The 17,643-nt window shown below is 45.2% G+C and overlaps 1 protein-coding gene across 3 annotated transcripts in view; it reads right to left on the reverse strand.

Moving 5' to 3' along the window:
* The window catches only part of SIL1 (SIL1 nucleotide exchange factor), a 217,325-nt gene that overhangs the window by 147,149 nt on the left and 52,533 nt on the right, over positions 1 to 17,643 (reverse strand). For 2 of the 3 annotated variants that reach the window (XM_012748804.3, XM_012748803.2), the window contains 2 exons: positions 9,736 to 9,850; positions 2,703 to 2,841 (listed from right to left, as the gene is read on the reverse strand). In XM_012748804.3, coding sequence (XP_012604258.1) covers positions 2,703 to 2,841; positions 9,736 to 9,840 — 244 coding nt within the window. In that variant the 5' untranslated portion in view covers positions 9,841 to 9,850. The remainder of the gene's footprint in view (positions 1 to 2,702; positions 2,842 to 9,735; positions 9,851 to 17,643) is intronic. The other variant, XM_075996096.1, reaches the window with a different exon arrangement.

Below are 17,643 nucleotides of genomic sequence, written 5' to 3' on the forward strand. Positions count from 1 at the left end.
AAATCTCTGTGGAGGGAGGAAGGAGAGGAGGGAAGGAAGGAAGGAGAACAATTTCATGAGCATGAAGTCTCTCATTCACATCCTAAGTTCCCTTCCCCATGTAGCAGGAAGGCTACATGTTCACATCTCTGTGGAGGGAGGGAGGGAGGAAGGAGAGAGGGAAAGAAGGAAGGAGAACAATTTCATGAGCATGAAGTCTCCCATTCACATCCTAAGTTCCCTTCCCCATGTAGCAGGAAGACTACATGTTCACATACCCCCACTGGCATCCAATTCCACACCTGAGTTGAAGGGGTGGTGCAAGTGGAAAATTTACCATTGAAAATCAGAACAGCTGTGAGTACTGAGTGATTTCTTCATGTTAGGAATTCGGCAGAGGCCTTCACATCCATCATCTATCTCACTCACTCCACACAGCAGCCTCTGCAGCAGGCAGGACAGGACATTTCCCCAACATCACCAGGAGGGAAACCAAAGAGCAGAAGGATTCCGTGACTTGCCCAAGTTCCTCCAAGTAGCAAAGCTAGGATTTGAACGCAGGACTGGCTGAGTCTAAAGTTTGTCCTCTTTACAGCTAAATTATACTACCTCCCCATTAAATTCTCAGGAATGGCTACTTTCCTTTTAACCTTCTGGTAGATGTGTTGGAAGTTACCAGGCAGCATTCAGGATGTGGTAATTTAAATATACTCTGGTTGAAAGCAAGTGTTAGCTATCCACAGACCACTGAGAGGTCAATTTCCTAACAATATACACATGAAACACCTCAATTCTGTATTGGGGCGTAAAAATGTCCCGTCTGGCTCCATGATGCCAGACTCTGAATCACCCCACATCAGACACTGAGACCAGAAGAAGCCTAATGTCCTCTCACCAATCCTGCTTTGGGGATGATTCCAAAGGTTGCCAAGGTATAGGCAAAAAATGCTTTTGGGATGGGACAGGCACAACTGGAACCAGAGCTGCATTGCCCTCTGAGCTGCAGGGCCTATGTGTATGTGCTCACCTGCAACACAGCATATACTGGGGCAACCCCAAGGGAATTTTGTGCAGAAGAGTTTACAACAAGCTCCTGAGAAAACTGTAAGGCAGAGAGTGACATCAATGGAGCATAAAGTTATATGTAAAAATCAGTGCTCCACTCCAATTCTCCAGGAGCTTCTCAGAGCCCATTGGCCATACCTGTCACACAGGCTGTGGCTCTCCCTCCACAAGGATACAGAGAAGGTCTCTTTTCTTTAGCCATTAAGAGCAGTCCCGCTGCCCAGAGGGCTGAATATGGGTCCAGGGTCAGAACTGTCAACTTGTTTTGTCTGCAATGTGAACCAGGGTACTACTGGTTGAAGGGTGCTACTGACTCAACCACAAGAACAGATAAGGTAGGAGTAGGGACACGAACCTGCATGTGCCCATGCACTTGCCTGGTTAAAAGCACTACAAGTGACACCATATAAAACAAGTGAATACAGCCCACATCTTGCATACCCTACCCATAAGAGTCCCTCTGGTTTTAGTTCTCAAGGACTGAGGGTGGGAGAGGTTAGTTCTCAGGGAAAGTTGGGCACGCAGAGGTTGGATCTGCTGAACCAAGTATCTCTATTCCTGAAACCTCCCTCTGCCCAATGCCATTAGCTCCCACTGGCTTCCTCGGTGCTTCATCACTCTTCTGTGGCAGCAACTACCCGTATGCAAGCCCAGCAGGAGCAATATTGCTACCAGAAAGCTGGCTGGCACAGCAAATGCTACCCTGCCGGCACAGCAGCAATGCGGGCAGTGAGGACGTGGTGATGAATATCGGCAAGGAGCTGATGAAACTACACTGTGGCAGCTGCCAGGGCTTGCCATGTACCTTGCCACAGTGCTGAATGCAAACAGCCTACTCCTGAGAACAGGCCCACGTGTCAGCATAGCAGGCTCTAGCCAAGGACAGTTAGTACTGGGAAGGAGAAGTGGGAGGAGAATGGGTCCAGGCCCTGGGGTCAATGCATAGGACAAGTGAGCTGGATGACAAAGGACAAGTTACCTAACCTCTCTGAGCCTTGATGTTTTCATCTGAAAATAAGATAATAGTTCCTATTATTGTGAAGATTGAACAAGATTATGCACATGAGGCATCTAGCTCAGTATCTGAATATGGTAAATACTCCACAACTGCTGGCTATTTGCATTATTATCTTAAGCCCAGGGCCCAGGTTCATGAAAGGGTGAGAAAGTTGTTGCTTCTGAGGATGTTCCATTTAAAAACCAGACCAGGACCAGCCCCTATTCCTTGGCACAGGTTCCTTAACAACAGAACACTCCTGCCCCACACCAGTGCTCAGGACTCTCCCATGAACAATATTTCAGCAGCACTGAGCTGAGCAGCAGAGCTCAAAATAGCACTTGCAGAGTGAGGCACATGTCACTGCCTCTCTCCTGTGCTTCAGAAGTGCAAGGAAAGAAAGTTTTCAATCACTTGCTCAGAAAGCACGGCCACCCACCACCTGCCTGCCTTCCAGGGCACTCAGATGTCGCGATTTCTGTTCTGCTGGAAAATGAAGGTCCCTGAGCCTTACAGCGGCAGCTACCACTCTGACAGACCACACTGTTCCCCTCCAGCAGGCCAGAGAGCAGTTGCTCCTTCAAAGCAGCCCTGTGGGGACAAAGGACATATGCAGCTTGAATTCAGAGTATGTTTCATGGGAACAGGGTTGGGCTGGTACCTGGCCCAAGGGCCTGCCACTCATGGGTCGGGTGAAACACCTCCAAGACCTCGGTGTCCAGCTCCTCCTCTGCTTTGGTTTCTGTTCTCTCTGTTTCTTTGGTGCTGCTCTTCTCTGGGTTGGTCAGCGCAAACTCCTTCTGAGAAAAGACAACAGAGGGCATGACCCATCACAACTAGGTGCCAGGCAAGCAGACAGAAAATGGCCTGGGGTGGCACACTCTTTTCCTCCACCCCCCCCTTCCCCACCCCAGACACATTTGGAAACCTGCCATTCCTTTCATAAGCCCAGTCTCAGAACCAGCATGTGTGAGGTGCTATGGCTAAATGAACGCAGCATGTTGTCATGTGTACGTGGTTCTTTTAAAAATGCATAAGGAACAACCCCAGAAGATTGCATACCATCTTGAAGGGGTTAAAGGAACATACTGGGGAAAGGGGTTGTCAAAAGGAGACAAGAAGAGTCTTTATTTTTTATTTGACATGCTACTATACTGTTTGATGTTTAAAACTCATATATATTACTTTTACAATAAAGATATTATTATTGTTTATTTTAGAGTCAGCATCTTGCTATATTACCCAGGCTGGTCTCAAACTCCTAGGCTCAAGCCATCCTCCTTCCCTGGCCTCCCAGAGTGCTGGGATTATAAGCATGAGCCACTGTGCCCAGCCAAAAAAACATATTTATAAAAGAAAAAAATGCACACACGATTGGGAGAGTAAAGCCTCAAATGGCCACCAGAGATATATAAAAGCTAGCCGCGAAGGCCCAACTGATTCCCAAGCAGCACAGCAAGGCACAATACAGGGCCTGGCAATTCCCCAGGGTGCCTATGGGGCATCAGTGACTTCTTGGGACATTTCAAACCATGGAGGAAGGGGTGCAAGTGGGGTGGGAGTACAGCTGGGCTGAGAGAGGAAGATGGATGGAAACCACTTCCTAAATCCTGCTTCCTTCTACCCCATGGAGAACATGGAGGATTAATGAGACGGTGTCTGTGGAGCATTTTGAGCTTAGGAGACAGAGATGCAAGATAAATACAAAACACCATTCATTTTTCTCCTTCCTAGACTACCATCCTTTCCATCCCATTTTTAAACCTGTTCTTGCATAAAAGCAGTAAGACCTCAGGAAATTGGAACCAGGGGGTTCCGGAACTCTGGGAAAATACATTTGAAAGAGCAAGGAGGAATTCACCCTAGTACATGGAGAGGTTATTTCAGCCCTCTCACCTCCCTTGTCATCATTTTTCCTCTGCTTCCCAATCCCTCCCCTAGTAATAAGAAATATATTTCTGAAAGGGAGATGGCCCGCCGACCTGGTAAGAGAGATCCTTGGCAGAGGTCATGAGACTGTCTTCTGAGGAGATGCTAGGGCCAGAATGATGGGCTGTGGTTGAACACAATTGCCTGAAACTGAAAACCCATTCTTTAAAAGCTCTGTGTTTCTGTGAATGTGCAGGAAATCTGGGATTTTGAGAGAGAAGGTCTACCCTTTCCCCTCTTTTGTCGGCAAAGTAAACTTTCCTTCCTCCTCAGAAAAAAAAAAAAAAAAAAAAAAAAAGAAATATATTTCTTAGATTCCTCCTATGAAGCTAAATCTGTGCTGGGCACTTTACATAGATTTCACTCTGGTTTTCCAACAAGTCTAACCTGGCCTGAGAAATGCATGTGATGCATGTGATGCATGTGATGCATCTCTTCAAATAGTGTCCCAGCTCCAGACAGAGACTCCCACCTACCTGGGTCTCTCAGAGTCTGATCTTTTTAATAAGCTGTGAGAGGAAAGGTTAAGGTGTTACGGTGTTGGTGATGACAATGTAGAGCTCTTCTAAGAACTTCTACATTTTAACAAGAAATAAAGACATGAAATTTAGATAGCAGAATTTCAGAACTTGGACCAGTAAGAAAAATATCTTGACCAAGAAGAGGCCCTCAAATCATGTCACAAGTATTGAGAGACACTGACCCCAACATAGTGGTTAAGAACTCAAGCTCTGCATCAGATAACCCAAAGTTTAAATCTCAGTTTCCTGTGACTCTGGGAAAGTTACTGAACTTTCTAAGCCTCAGTTTCTACATTTATATAGTAAAAATCAAAGCAATATCTAGCTCATACATTAGATGAAGTGCTACATTGTAAACCACTAGCCCTGGGTGTATGGTAGCTGTCACTACTATTACTTACAAAGGCAGTCATAGGTTCCAAGTTGGATGAGTTTGTGCTGTGACATCCAGGAGTGACTATACAATTTGGCATCATTCAGGCAAGGTCAGGCTGGGGTGGTGGTCGCCTGTACAGCCTGGCCCCTCAAGCCCTGCTATCCCTTCAACTTGAAGTTTTCACAAATTTGAGCTCAAAAGAAAACTAGGAACAGAAGAATCAGTGTACTTATGAGACTAAAGAGAAGACAGACTGGCAGGAGGCCCCCTCCATGAGGACAGGGACATCAAGGGCTTCCTGCAGCTGAGATGCCTGAGGGCAGGCACTGTGTTAGTCTCTTTCATCCCTGTATCCCCCATGCCTAGCACAGGGCTTAGTTTGTTGAACAAACAGATGAATGAATGCCCCCTCCCACAGGCAGGTTGTGTCTTTTAGGTGCCTTAGACTTAGGCCAGCCCAAAGTACCTGAATGTGCTGGATGCAGGTACCAGCCTCACATTCCAGAGCAAAGACCACCTTGCCTGCTAATAAGTACCCGGAGTCTATATACTCTAGGGCCCAGTCATGCTGATCAGCCCCTGCTAGAAGCACTAGACTGTGGGTCTAGGAGAACGCTAATACAATTTCCCCAAGAGGTGTGTCTATCAAATGCCTCCAGGGGCCAGCCAGGCAAGGATGGATATACATGTGCAAAGTGGGACAGGTGTACACAACATGGAGTGGTAAGACTATAAAAACTGGAGCCCCTCCTCCCCACCACGACCAAGGAAAGCAGATGCTACTCAGCTGGTCCATCACTGCCACACAGGCATTCAACTTGAAGAGAAAACAGAAATACAGATTTTTATGTGAAATGTTTTTATTTTTAGAACACCAAGAGGGCCAAACTAAACTGCAACCCTTGTGTTAGCATACCTATTAGCCAGGTAACTCCTGGCAGGTGTGGCTGTGAGCAAGCAACAACATTCTCTTCATTAAGAGAAGCAGAAAGGGGCACGGGAAATGGTAATGATCATGAGATGGGGGGGGGGGGGGCGCCTTCAAATCCAGGCAAGGCCAGTGTTCATTCTAACTACTGGGAGCTGGGAAAGCCTATTTATGCAGATTTTGTTAACAAGATTAACAGAGTAGGTTCAAGAAGAAGGGTTAGAAGGAGACCAATGACCCACTGAGCCACATGTACCAAGCCCTAAGGAGGCCAAACACTTGCAACAATCCCGTCACTGCTGTGAATGTTCCTGTGCCTCCTCCTGGTATCATCTTTGAACCAGACTTTAAGACACAAATACAAAAGCTGTCATTCTGTCATGATTTTACAGTACATTCAGTTTTTAGTGGAGGGGGCAGTGATACAAAGAGACTTCAGATCCTCTGCCCGAATCATATCTGGCTGCCCTCCAAGGTCAAGGGCTCAGAAACACTGGGAGAGGTTCAGTGATGTGAACATACCATAGGCTGGACAGTCAGTGCAAAAGGAGAGTTCCAAAAGGTTTCGAGGAAAAGCAGTGTCACAAGGATGAGGTTATGATGATAGCAGCTACCATTTATTAAGCCCTAATCATATGCCAGGCATGGGTTAAGGTGCCTTCCATGCCTCAATTCCTGAGTCTCAGCTGTGAAACACATATTCTTAGCACCATTTTACAGATAGGAAGGCAGATCCCAGGCTGTTCAAAATCACACTGCTCAGAAAAGCAAAGCAGAGATTTAAGTCCAGACCTGCGTGGCTCCAAAGCACATGCAGGAATTCTGACACTTTTGTGTTTCTTTCTTGGTCGGGTGTCCTGATGGCTGTGCCCTGGATGCTTACAGAATGACGCTGGGGAAACGAGACCATTTTAGCACATCCGCCAGCATATCCCTGTTTTCAGGCTATGACTTCCATGGGCCAGATAAGAAACCACACTCCCAGAGAAAGGGCAGGCAAAACTAGCCTCACTCTGCCCAGGCAACATCCTGAACAGGAGAGAGACCAAGAGGTGAGAGAGGCAGGCCAGCCCTTGAGTAAGCCCTTGAACATCCCTGAGTAAATCTGAGGCACTGGTGCCTTCCCAGCTGGCTTCTCGGGATTCCTCCCATGCTGGATCACCAGCACCCTCTTCTCCCTACCTCTTTCACTCCAAATACCAATTTCCTCTCAACTGACTGGCAAGAAATCCCAGCTAAGGTGTTAGCTGACAACAGCTTATCATGTCACACTTCCTTGCACTTGTACTGGAATAAGAAATTCTTAAAAACCAAAGCCTTCAAGATCCAAGAGAATGAATGAATCTCTAATGGTGGGCTGATAGACACTGTGACAGAGACAGACTGCTGGGGCAATATTTTAGAGATAGAAACCTGGCTAACACAGCCCCAAATTAAACCATAAAAGCAGCACCCCTATACTAAAAATAACAGCTGACATTTAGTGACCATTTATTAGCCATATTGTGCCAGTCTCAATGCTAGGTACTTATATATATAATCACATTTACTCTACATTAAGACCTTAAGAGTGACGTACCAACCCCTGTTTTACAGAGAAGGAAACAAAGCTCAGAAAGGGTCAAATTGCCAAAGCAGGTGGCAAAGGGGAGCTTACAAAAGGCCTGTGCTCCTTCCACTGGGCTCCACTACGGTCCCTCCCTCAGTACTCACCACCCCCTTTAAAGGCCAATACCATACACCCACATTCTTTCATCATCTCATGTGGCATCCCAGGGAAGGGCCACAGCAAGAGCCTGGAGGGAGGCTGGCTCCAGATCACACTCTGATACACACAGCCAACCTTTCCTGGGTGGGCATTAACCTGTTTAAACGCCTTTGGGGAGGACAATTCTAGGCCATCAGAACCGCTTACCTGGACTCCAGGATCTAAAGAAAGGATCGTAACTACCCCCAACCCCCACTCCATTTTCGCTGTTGTGAAGGTGGCTGGCTGCATAATTTAGATTTTAAATGACATCAGGGCAGCAATTTTTATGGTATGAGAGAAAAAGATGCTTCAACTCCTACTTGTGCTTAGCACATGATGAAAGATTATGACAAATGGATACAGCTTAGGAACAGACATAAGGATAAAAGCAGCTTCTGTTGATGAAAGTCAGTATTAACATTTTTTTGAGACTAGACTCAATAGAGCTAATATAAATGGGCCAGAATAATTACAGCTCTGAAAGCTCATCTATTTGGTTGGACTATTATCCAAAAGGGACTTACTAACACACGGTCCTTAAGTAAATTCATCAGCATGCATTTGTTAATTGTGCATCTGCTAAGGCTCAAGAAGGGGAGCACAGGATCCTCATGAGCTGCAAGCTGGGGAGGGAACCAAGACTACCTCAAGACTTTGAGGTAGTTTTCTGGGCCATTCCACTGCCAAGCCATGACAAAGATAGCCCCAACCTCAGGAGCCCCTGGAATCCCAAGCTCACTGTCCTTGAAGCAGCAGCCAAAAAAGCAGCACCAACAAAATCTCAAGAGAACATTAAAAACTCAAAAAAATTTGTGACTCCTAACTATATGTTTTCTCCTGCTCCACAAAGTGGGGAGAAAGGCAGAGGGAAAACAAATGACTTCAGAGAGAAAGTGGAAGCTTGCCATGAGCCAGAGGTGAACCTCAGCTGAGCTGGATTGTTATTAAATTCATCACAATTGTCATTTGCACTTCAAGGGCCTCCTGCTCCAAAGCCTCCAGCGATTTACCCATCATTTAGTGGGAGCCCTGGGGGTTGGGGAGGTGGCCAGGGGAGGGTGAAACTGTCAGAAACCTGACAGTCAGGGCTTCTCAAAGGAGGGAAGAGGGGGGACACTGGGAGCTGGTCAAGGGCAGGCTGTTGCTGGGATGAGCTGGGCTGGGGAAACAGGGCCAGGCATGCTGCATTCAGGCCAAGCTCAAGGCCTTCTCAGGCATTCTCCTCTTGCCTATGGCAATGACAGAATCTCTGAGCAAAGAGGTCTAGGTTAATGAAGTGAGGGCTGGAAAGAACAGGGTGAAAAGGACAGAGGGAATGAGGACACAGAGATAAAGACAGACTGAGAAAGCACAAAGAAGAGAGGAGTAGAGGAAGCAGAGTGTTACTCAGAACTGGTGCTCACCACACAGGCATCCCAGCTTCTGGGGAGAATCCTGATCTTTCCAGCTCTGACACAAACTGGCCGTGTGATTTTGGCCGAGTTACCCAATGCCTCTGAGCTTTAGTTTCTTCCTTCTCAAAATCAGAATAAAAATTGTAGTTGCCTTACTTCATAAGGTTCTTGGGAAGATTAAATGAGAATACCTATAAAGCACTTAATACAACACTTGGTACAGGAGAGTTTATTATTATTACATTACCATCACCATCATCATGATCTTTTCCTCAAAGGGAAACAGTGACATGAGTTTTACACATTGACTGCCACGCTAGAAAAAAAAATTTTTTTCCCTTGGGCCAGTGTTTTATCATGAAAATAGAAAAAAAGAATTTTTCAAAAACAAAATGATCCTTTCTTAAAAAAAATAAAAAAACAAAAAAATTCTAATTTAATGGAAAAAATTTTTATTTTTTTTATTGTTTTCTGTGAGTTAAATGCAACTTGAAAAATAGTTCATACAACTCCCAAGGTGAAGAGACGTGTGAGTTACATATGTTTCATGAGGCCCTGGGCTCAAAACTAGCATGAGTTAAATACAACTCATATGGCGGTTAATGTGTTAAACAGAGGCCAGAGGACTCAGATGGAGACAAAGAAGTATACATATTCTGTGACCCAGTGCCAGCCACATTCTTATAAGAAAGAAAAATAAAAGCCCACCCCACTCTCACAGCAGTCCTTCCTAGTGACAGGGAGGCTTTCTCAGACCTTATTAGGGATCCTTCCTATTTGCAATAAAACCACTTACCTCGTTTTGACGACTGAGGCAGAAGGTAAAGCAGAAGGCCATCAGCAGCCCAAGGAGCATGCCCAGAGGAGCCATCCTAGATGGAGGTCGGCTCTGGGGAGCCATAGTTAGGAACCTGAGGGTGAAGCAAAGAAAACGGAAGGTCAATGGTAAGCTGGTGCCTGGTCCCCCCTTTGCAATGTGATTCCCACAATGTCACTTGTTCACCAATGCCAGACATTTCCTGCATAGAGGTATCACAAGTCTTCTACCACTTCCAGATAAATCTGAAGGCTCCATCTCCCAAAACAAGTCCAGCCACCCAAGGGTAGAAATGCCCTGACTGGAACTGTACAGTTAACCAGGACTCTTGTGTGAGCTACAACAGCCCTGGTCCCTTCCTTCCTCGTTAACAATTTATTGGAAACAACCCAAGTACCCATCAATACAAGAGTAGATTAATACAATGTGGTATATCTATACCGTGGAGTTCTACTCAGCTGCAAAATAAACAATGGTGATCTAGCACCTCTTGTATTATCTTGGATAGAGCTGGAGCCCATTCTACTAAGTGAAGTATCACAAGAATGGAAAAATAAGCACTACATGTACTCACCAACAAATTGGTATTAACTGATCAACACTTATATGCACATATAGTAGTAACATTCATAGAGTGTCAAGCGGAAGGGAGTGGGGAGGAGGAGATGGGTATATACACACCTAATGGGTGTGGTGCACACTTGCGGGGGGGATGGACACACTAGAAGCTCTAACTTGGGTGGGGCAAAGGCAATGTATGTAACCTAAACATTTGTACCCCCATAATACGCTGAAGTCAAGTTTTAAAAAAATGTGTTAGCCAGTCGTAGAGGGTGGTATTGGCTTATGGTAAGGAGACAGGGAAACTAATCAATGCATTTGCATGTCAACAAACATGGGATAAATGCACTTAAGCCTTTGTTATCATCCACTTCTAACCATACCAATATACCTGAAGACAAAAGACAGATGCCATCGACAACCCCTAAGCCAGCAAAGTTCAATATTCCCAAGCCACAAAGACTTTCATGTCCCCAAACATCTAAACAAACAAAAATTAAAAGGACAAAAAGATAGAAGGACATTCTGTGTTCATGGATTAGAGACTTAATACTGTTAAGATGACAATAACTACCCAATGGAACATACAGATTCAAAGCAACTTCTATCAAAATCCCAATGGCGTTTTTTGTTTTATTCAGACATGTAGAAATTCATTCTAAAATTCACGTGGGGCTGGGCGTGGTGGCTCACGCCTATAACCCTAGCACTCTGGGAGCCCCAGGCGGACGGATTGCTTGAGGTCAGGAGTCCGAAACCAGCCTGAGCAAGAGCGAGACCCCTGCTCTACTATAAATAGAAAGAAATTAATTGGCCAACTAATATATATACAAAAAATTAGCCAGGCATGGTGGCGCATGCCTGTAGTCCCAGTTACCTGGGAGGCTGAGGCAACAGGATTGCTTGAGCCCAGGAGATTGAGGTTGCTGTGAGCTAGGCTGATGCCACGGCACTCACTCTAGCCTGAGCAACAAAGTGAGACTCTGTCTCAAAAAAATAAAATAAAATAATAAAATAAAATAAAATTCACATGGAATTTCAAGGGACTGAGAATAGCCAGAACAATCTTGAAAAAGAAGAAAGTGAAAGGACTTACACTTCCTGATTTAAAAGCTTACTACAAAGCTACAGTAATCGAAAGTGTGATAATGGCATAAAGACAGACATACAGACCAATGGAACAGAATTGAGAATCCAGTGGAACTGTTGAATTTAGGAATAAGCTGAGAAAAATAAAGAAAAAAAAATTTTTTAATTTGAAAAATTAAAAAAAAAATAGAAGAATTGAGAGTCCAAAAATAAACACATGTATGGTCAATTAATTTTTGAGAAGGGTGCCAAGACCATTCAATGGGAAAAGGGCAGTCTCTTCAACACATGGTCCTGGGACAACTGAATATCCACATATAAAAGAATAAAACTGTAGCACTTTGGGAGGCCGAGGCGGGTGGATTGCTCGAGGTCAGGAGTTTGAAACCAGCCTGAGCAAGAGCGAGATCCCATCTCTACTATAAACAGAAAGAAATTAGTTGGCCAACTAATATATATAGAAAAAATTAGCCAGGCACAGTGGTGCATGCCTGTAGTCCCAGCTACTCAGGAGGCTGAGGCAGAAGGATCACTTGAACCCAGGAGCTGAAAGTTGCCGTGAGCTAGGCTGACACCATGGCACTCACTCTAACCTGGGCAACAAGAGACTCTGTCTCAAAAAAAAAGAATGAAACTGGATCCCTTCCCTTATACCATATATAAAAATTAACTTAAAATGGATCAAAGACCTAAATTTAAGAGATAAAAGCATAAAATTCTTAAAAGAAAACATAGATGTAATCGTAATGACCTTGGATTTGGCAATGGTTTCTTAAATATGACACCAAAAGCACAGACAACAAAAGAAAAATAGATAAATCAGACTTCATCAAAATTTTAAAAATTTTAGGCCTCAAACATTAGCAAGAGAGTGAAAAGACAGAATGGGAGAAACTATTTGCAAATCACATATCTAGTGAGGGTTTAATATCCAGAATACATTAAGAATTCCTAAATATCAATAATAAAAATAGAAGCAACTCAATTTAAAAATGGGCAAAGGACTTGAATAGACATTTCTCCAAAGATATACAAATGGCCAATAGAGACATGAAATGATTCTCAACATCACTAACAATTAGGGAAACTCAAATAAAAACACGATAATATACCACTTCACACCCACTACAATGGCTATAATAATATATATATTTTTTTTAAATGACAAGTGTTGGTGAAGACGTGGGTTAACTAGAATCCGCATACTTTGCTGCTGGGAATGTAAAACACTGCAGCCGCTCTGGAATAGTTTGGTGGCTCCACAAAAAAGTAAATATAGAATTACCATATGTCCCAGCAATTCTACTCCTAGGCATATACCCCAAAAAATTGAAAATAGGAACTCAAACAGATACTTGTACATCAATGTCCACTGACACATTATTCACAATATCCAAAGAGGGAAAAACAACCCATCAAAAGATAGCTTTAAAAAGTGGTGTAGGGCCAGGCACAGTGGCTCTCGCCTGTAATCCTAACACTCTGGGAGGCCGAGGCGGGAGGATTGCTTGAGCGCAGGAGTTCGAGACCAGCCTGTGCAAGAGCGAGACCCTGTGTCTATTATAAATGGAAAGAAATTAGCCAAACAACTAAAAATAGAAAAAAATTAGCTGGGCACAGTGGTGCGTGCCTGTAGTCCCAGCTACCTGGGAGGCTGAGGCAGGAAGATCGTTTGAGCCCAGGAGTTTGAGGTTGCTGTGAGCTAGGCTGATGCCACGGCACTCTAGCCCTGGCAACAGAGTGAGACTCTGTCTCAAAAAAAAAAAAAGTGGTATATACATGCAATGGGATATTATTCAGTCATAAAAGGAATGCAATTGTGATACGTGTTGCAACATAAATGAATCTTGAAAACATATGCCAAGTGAAATAAACCAGATACAAAAGGACAGATATTGCACGATTCCGCTTATATGAAATATCTAGAATAGGCAAATTCATAGAGACAGAGAGTTGAAAAAGAGGTTACCAGGGAATAGGGAAAAGGAGGAATGGGAAGTTATACCTTAATAGGTAAAGAGTTTCTATTTGGAGTAGTGAAAATATTTTGATCAGTAAACTAGAGTAGAAAAGGAAGAAAGGAAGAAAGAAAATTGAATCCAAATTAGCAAATAATCTAGAAAAGACAGAAAGAAAAACAAAATAAAACAAACAAAAAACAGAAAAACCTTAGAAAAATTCAGAATGCATCAGTATTAGCCCAAACCCTTATAAGAGGTTTTCATGTTTATCTCACAGCCCCAATGCACCTCATTAGGCAGTTTACTCAACAGAAGCTTAAGTGAATTAATTACAGGGGAGCATCTCTGAAGAGTGTGGTGTTTACCTTTGCTCTCTCCTACTCCTGCCACAGTCCTCCCTGCTTCACCTCAAGAAATTGGTCCCCTGGCATGATTGCAGAGAGACCCAAAGCCTTCCTGAACTCACCCTCAGAAGTTATTAACCCTCTGCCCAGCCCACATCTTCTCAGGGGCAGACAGAAACTTTCCCTAAGGACATCTGCAGCCATGAAGGAAAACAGCCCTGCTGGACCAGCACTGTGCTAAAAAAGCACAGCCAAATGGAAAAGCAAAGGCTCCGGCACTAAAAATAGCTGCTATACTCACCCAGCAGCAAAAGCCTTTGCTTTCTGCCAGTTTCCCCCTCTTTTTTTGTCGACAAAATGGAACAGCTGAGTTTGCCACAAGAGCTTCCCCCAGCAACCTGGCTCGCTGGGGCACCAATCACACCGAAAGACAGGGAAGTGAGGTCGCAACACCCCACTAGGCTCTGGACAGGTGCCTGGCCATGCTGGGGTGCAAACTGGAGAGGGGCCAAGCTAGATGAGGACAAACAAGGGGCAGAAGTTGCCACATCAGGAGGGAGAAGGCTGGAGAGGCCCAGGGACATGGGTCTCAAGAGGGCACAGCCCTGGAACTTAACCTTTCTTAACCCTGCACCCTTGGATGTGAGGAGGAAAAATAAAGGACGGAAGTGAGGGGCTCAACGCGGTATCAGGACAACATATAAAAAAAGAAAGAGAGGTTAACCCAAAGCCCCAGTTCGCCCTTTCCTTACACGAGCATGTTCCTGTGTATGTGCATGTACACACAGTTACATGCTCCCTCCTCACAGCCAGGGATAAATGCCAAAAACTGCTGCTGCTGGGGAAAAAGATGAGGAGGAAGAGATAAATGAGAAAGAAGTAGCCAAGGGCAAAGAAGACAAATGAGCAGGAGGAGGTGGCCCAGAAGGGACTGAAGAAGAGGTCGGAGGCAGCTGATGCACAAACAGCGGCTCCCCACCTCCTGAAGTGGGAAGGGGAGTGGAGGGCGAGAGAAATGGCAGTTCCCACAGGGCTCCCAGCCGCCTCCGTCTCCTACACACACACACACACACACACACACACACTGTCAGAAGCACTTTCTGCCAATACTAAGGATGAGAGATGGATTCGCAAGTGGGTCCTTCATCTTCCCTCAGTAATTCCACATGGACTACACACCTGACCTCCATATATTTTTCCACAAAATGGGAAAAGAGAGAGAGGAAAGAGACCAGGGAGGTGGGGAACAGGACATGGAGCAGGGTAGGGGGTGCTGAGGGGATTGGGAAGACTGAGGGGAGACCTAGGTGAGGTAGACAGGTGAGGTGAGGCTGGGAGAAAGGTGTGAGACAGTTTCCCAGGCTTCACAGGGGCATTCAGAGAGCAAGTGCAAACTCTGCAGCATGCAGGGACAAGTAAGGAGTGTCCCCTGTCCATTTAAAGCTTGGCTTGCAGCCCCATCACCTGGTCTTGGTCCTTATTCAACAAGTGGCCTCACCTGGTCTTGGTCTTACTCAAGAAGTGGCAGGCAGAGAACAAGCATGCATAATTTGCCCTGGGCTTTATGGTGAAGCTGAGAGATGGGGAAAGAGGAGGAGGAGAAGTAGCACACAGCCATGCCCTGCCAGGATGGCCACCATCACAAGTAGGGACATAGGTGGGAGCAGCAAAGGAAAACGTCAGTCCCTGACATAAGCCAAAGTCATGGCACCCCACTGAGGCATAGTTTGGCACACTTACCTGAGACAGTGCCCTCCCTAAACCACCTGTCACCCACAAACCCTGGGTTTGCCTGGATCAGGGGCCCCTGCATGCCCTACGTAACAGAACTTCCCATCATCCTTGGCTCTCAACAGAGGAGAAACCTACATCTTTAGATTTATGGCCTTCTTCCAACTTAAAATACCATCCCTCAGTCCAGGAAAGGGGAAACTATTTCAATGTTCCACTAGTATGTCTCTTTTAGTATCTTTGGGCTTTGGGACTTAAGAGATAATAAGATACATTTTTCTATCAAAACTGGCCATTTGTAGGCTGTACCTCTACTTAAACAGAGGCTGTATACACTCAGCAATCTGCATTTCCAGCCTACTGCAGTCTAGAGCAGATCCCTGGGGAGCAGGTGAGAGGAGGCCATCTAACCCCCACCTCCCTCAGTGCCTCATTCAACTCTACTCAATTTGCACAAGACTGGGGGAGGGCACTGGGTTCTATATAAGTAAGACATCTTCCCATCTTTCTTTCTTCTCTCCAGCAAAGAAAACAAAAGAATGAAGATTGCAAGAAGCCAACAAAGGGGGTGGGAATGGGACTGCTGGGCCTCTGGCAGCTTCTGACAAGGCTGGCAGGCTCCATGGACAGTGGCTACTCTCGAGTCTCTGGGAGACAACTGCACAGTGGAGAACAGGAAATAGTCATAAGCATCCTAGGCAAGCAGAGCCACCTCAGCAGCCTGCCTTGGAGCCCGTGGAGTTCCATCTTATAAACTGCTCATATTCTTAACCTACAGTGTATGTCTACGTATTTGTTTTCCAGAATCTTCTGGGAAAAGTGAAAGCACAAGATTTCCTACTTCCATTTTGTAATATAAGGAAGATACTGAAGCAAAGAGACAAAAACCTTAGGTAGAAAGTATAGTACACGGATTTAGAGTCAGAGAGACCTAAGGCCAATTATTGGCTCTGCCAACTTCTGGCAATGAGATCTCCGACACAACTTCACTAGGCCTCAGTTTCTTCACCTATAAAATGGGCATTAAAAGAGTTCCTACTTCAAAGTATGGTAGAGGGAATTAAATAAAACAATGAATGGAAAGTGCTTAGTACAATGCCTGGCACCTAGTGAACACTCCATCATTGGAATGGGGGTAATGTCTGTTGCCCCTGGACTCACAGCCAGTCAAGGCCAGGCATCCTGAAACTATTCTCCTGGCTCCTGCAAGATCTGCACATGCTCCAGAGGACCCATGCCTCACACTAGGACCAAAGTCTTTTGCTGGGAGGAGATAAAGGAAATAGATGTTAAAGGAGGACCCCCATAGCTGAAAATGGAGAGACACAAAGCCAGTTTTCTGCTGAGCCCCAAGGCAGACCCAGCCCATTCAGTGTTTTTCCCAGCACGCTGGCATCCAGAAGACTAGGTCACCAACACGCAGAAGTGCCAGCTGCAGGAACAGCTGTAAGACAATCCCCTGTTTTACAAACGGAAGGTTAGAGGATGAGCTCTTCCACAGACACACATTCATTACTATTTATGGGCTGCACAAATTCATACAAACACACACGGTAACTCACCTCTACAAAAACAGAAGCTCACCACCTAATTTAAACAGACAAATATGAAGCTAAAGAAACAATGCAGAGAGGACACTGAAAGGACAGCCCTGACAAGGGAGAACAATGTACAAAGGCTTAAGAAAAGAAACGGAATTTTAAAAAATAATTTGAAGGAGAAGAGAAACAAGTTTGGTGTAGTCAGGCAAACAGGCTTTTCCCCCCAAGACACCAACTGAACACAAAGTCAAGAGGTAGACAAGCAATTAAATGGAAGAGCCTTTGAACAGTAAAAGAAATGTGGCTTCTAACTACGGCCCAGCCCATGACTGACTGACTAGGAGGCTGGACTTGGAACATCCCTGAGCCACTGGCCATTTGTACAGTGGGGAGAGTATCTGCCCCAAGAAGTGAAGCCATGCCTAGGGTCAAGCAAACAGGGGCTGGTCTCAACACACCCAAAGCACCGAAAGAGGGAAAGTGATTAGAAGAGGCTATCTGGAAGGTAGAAGATTCATAAATGAACCCACGCATCTGCCTAACCAGAGAGCTACAAAGCCAAAATCCACTCTTGCAGCCTACAAGGGAGAGCCCAAGAGAGGCCTTTCCAGTGGCAGTACAGGGGCAGGTACTGGCCCTGCCAGAGAGCACAAGGAGCCA

Source organism: Microcebus murinus, chromosome 21, assembly GCF_040939455.1.
Source record: "Microcebus murinus isolate Inina chromosome 21, M.murinus_Inina_mat1.0, whole genome shotgun sequence".
NCBI classification, from domain to species: domain Eukaryota; kingdom Metazoa; phylum Chordata; class Mammalia; order Primates; family Cheirogaleidae; genus Microcebus; species Microcebus murinus.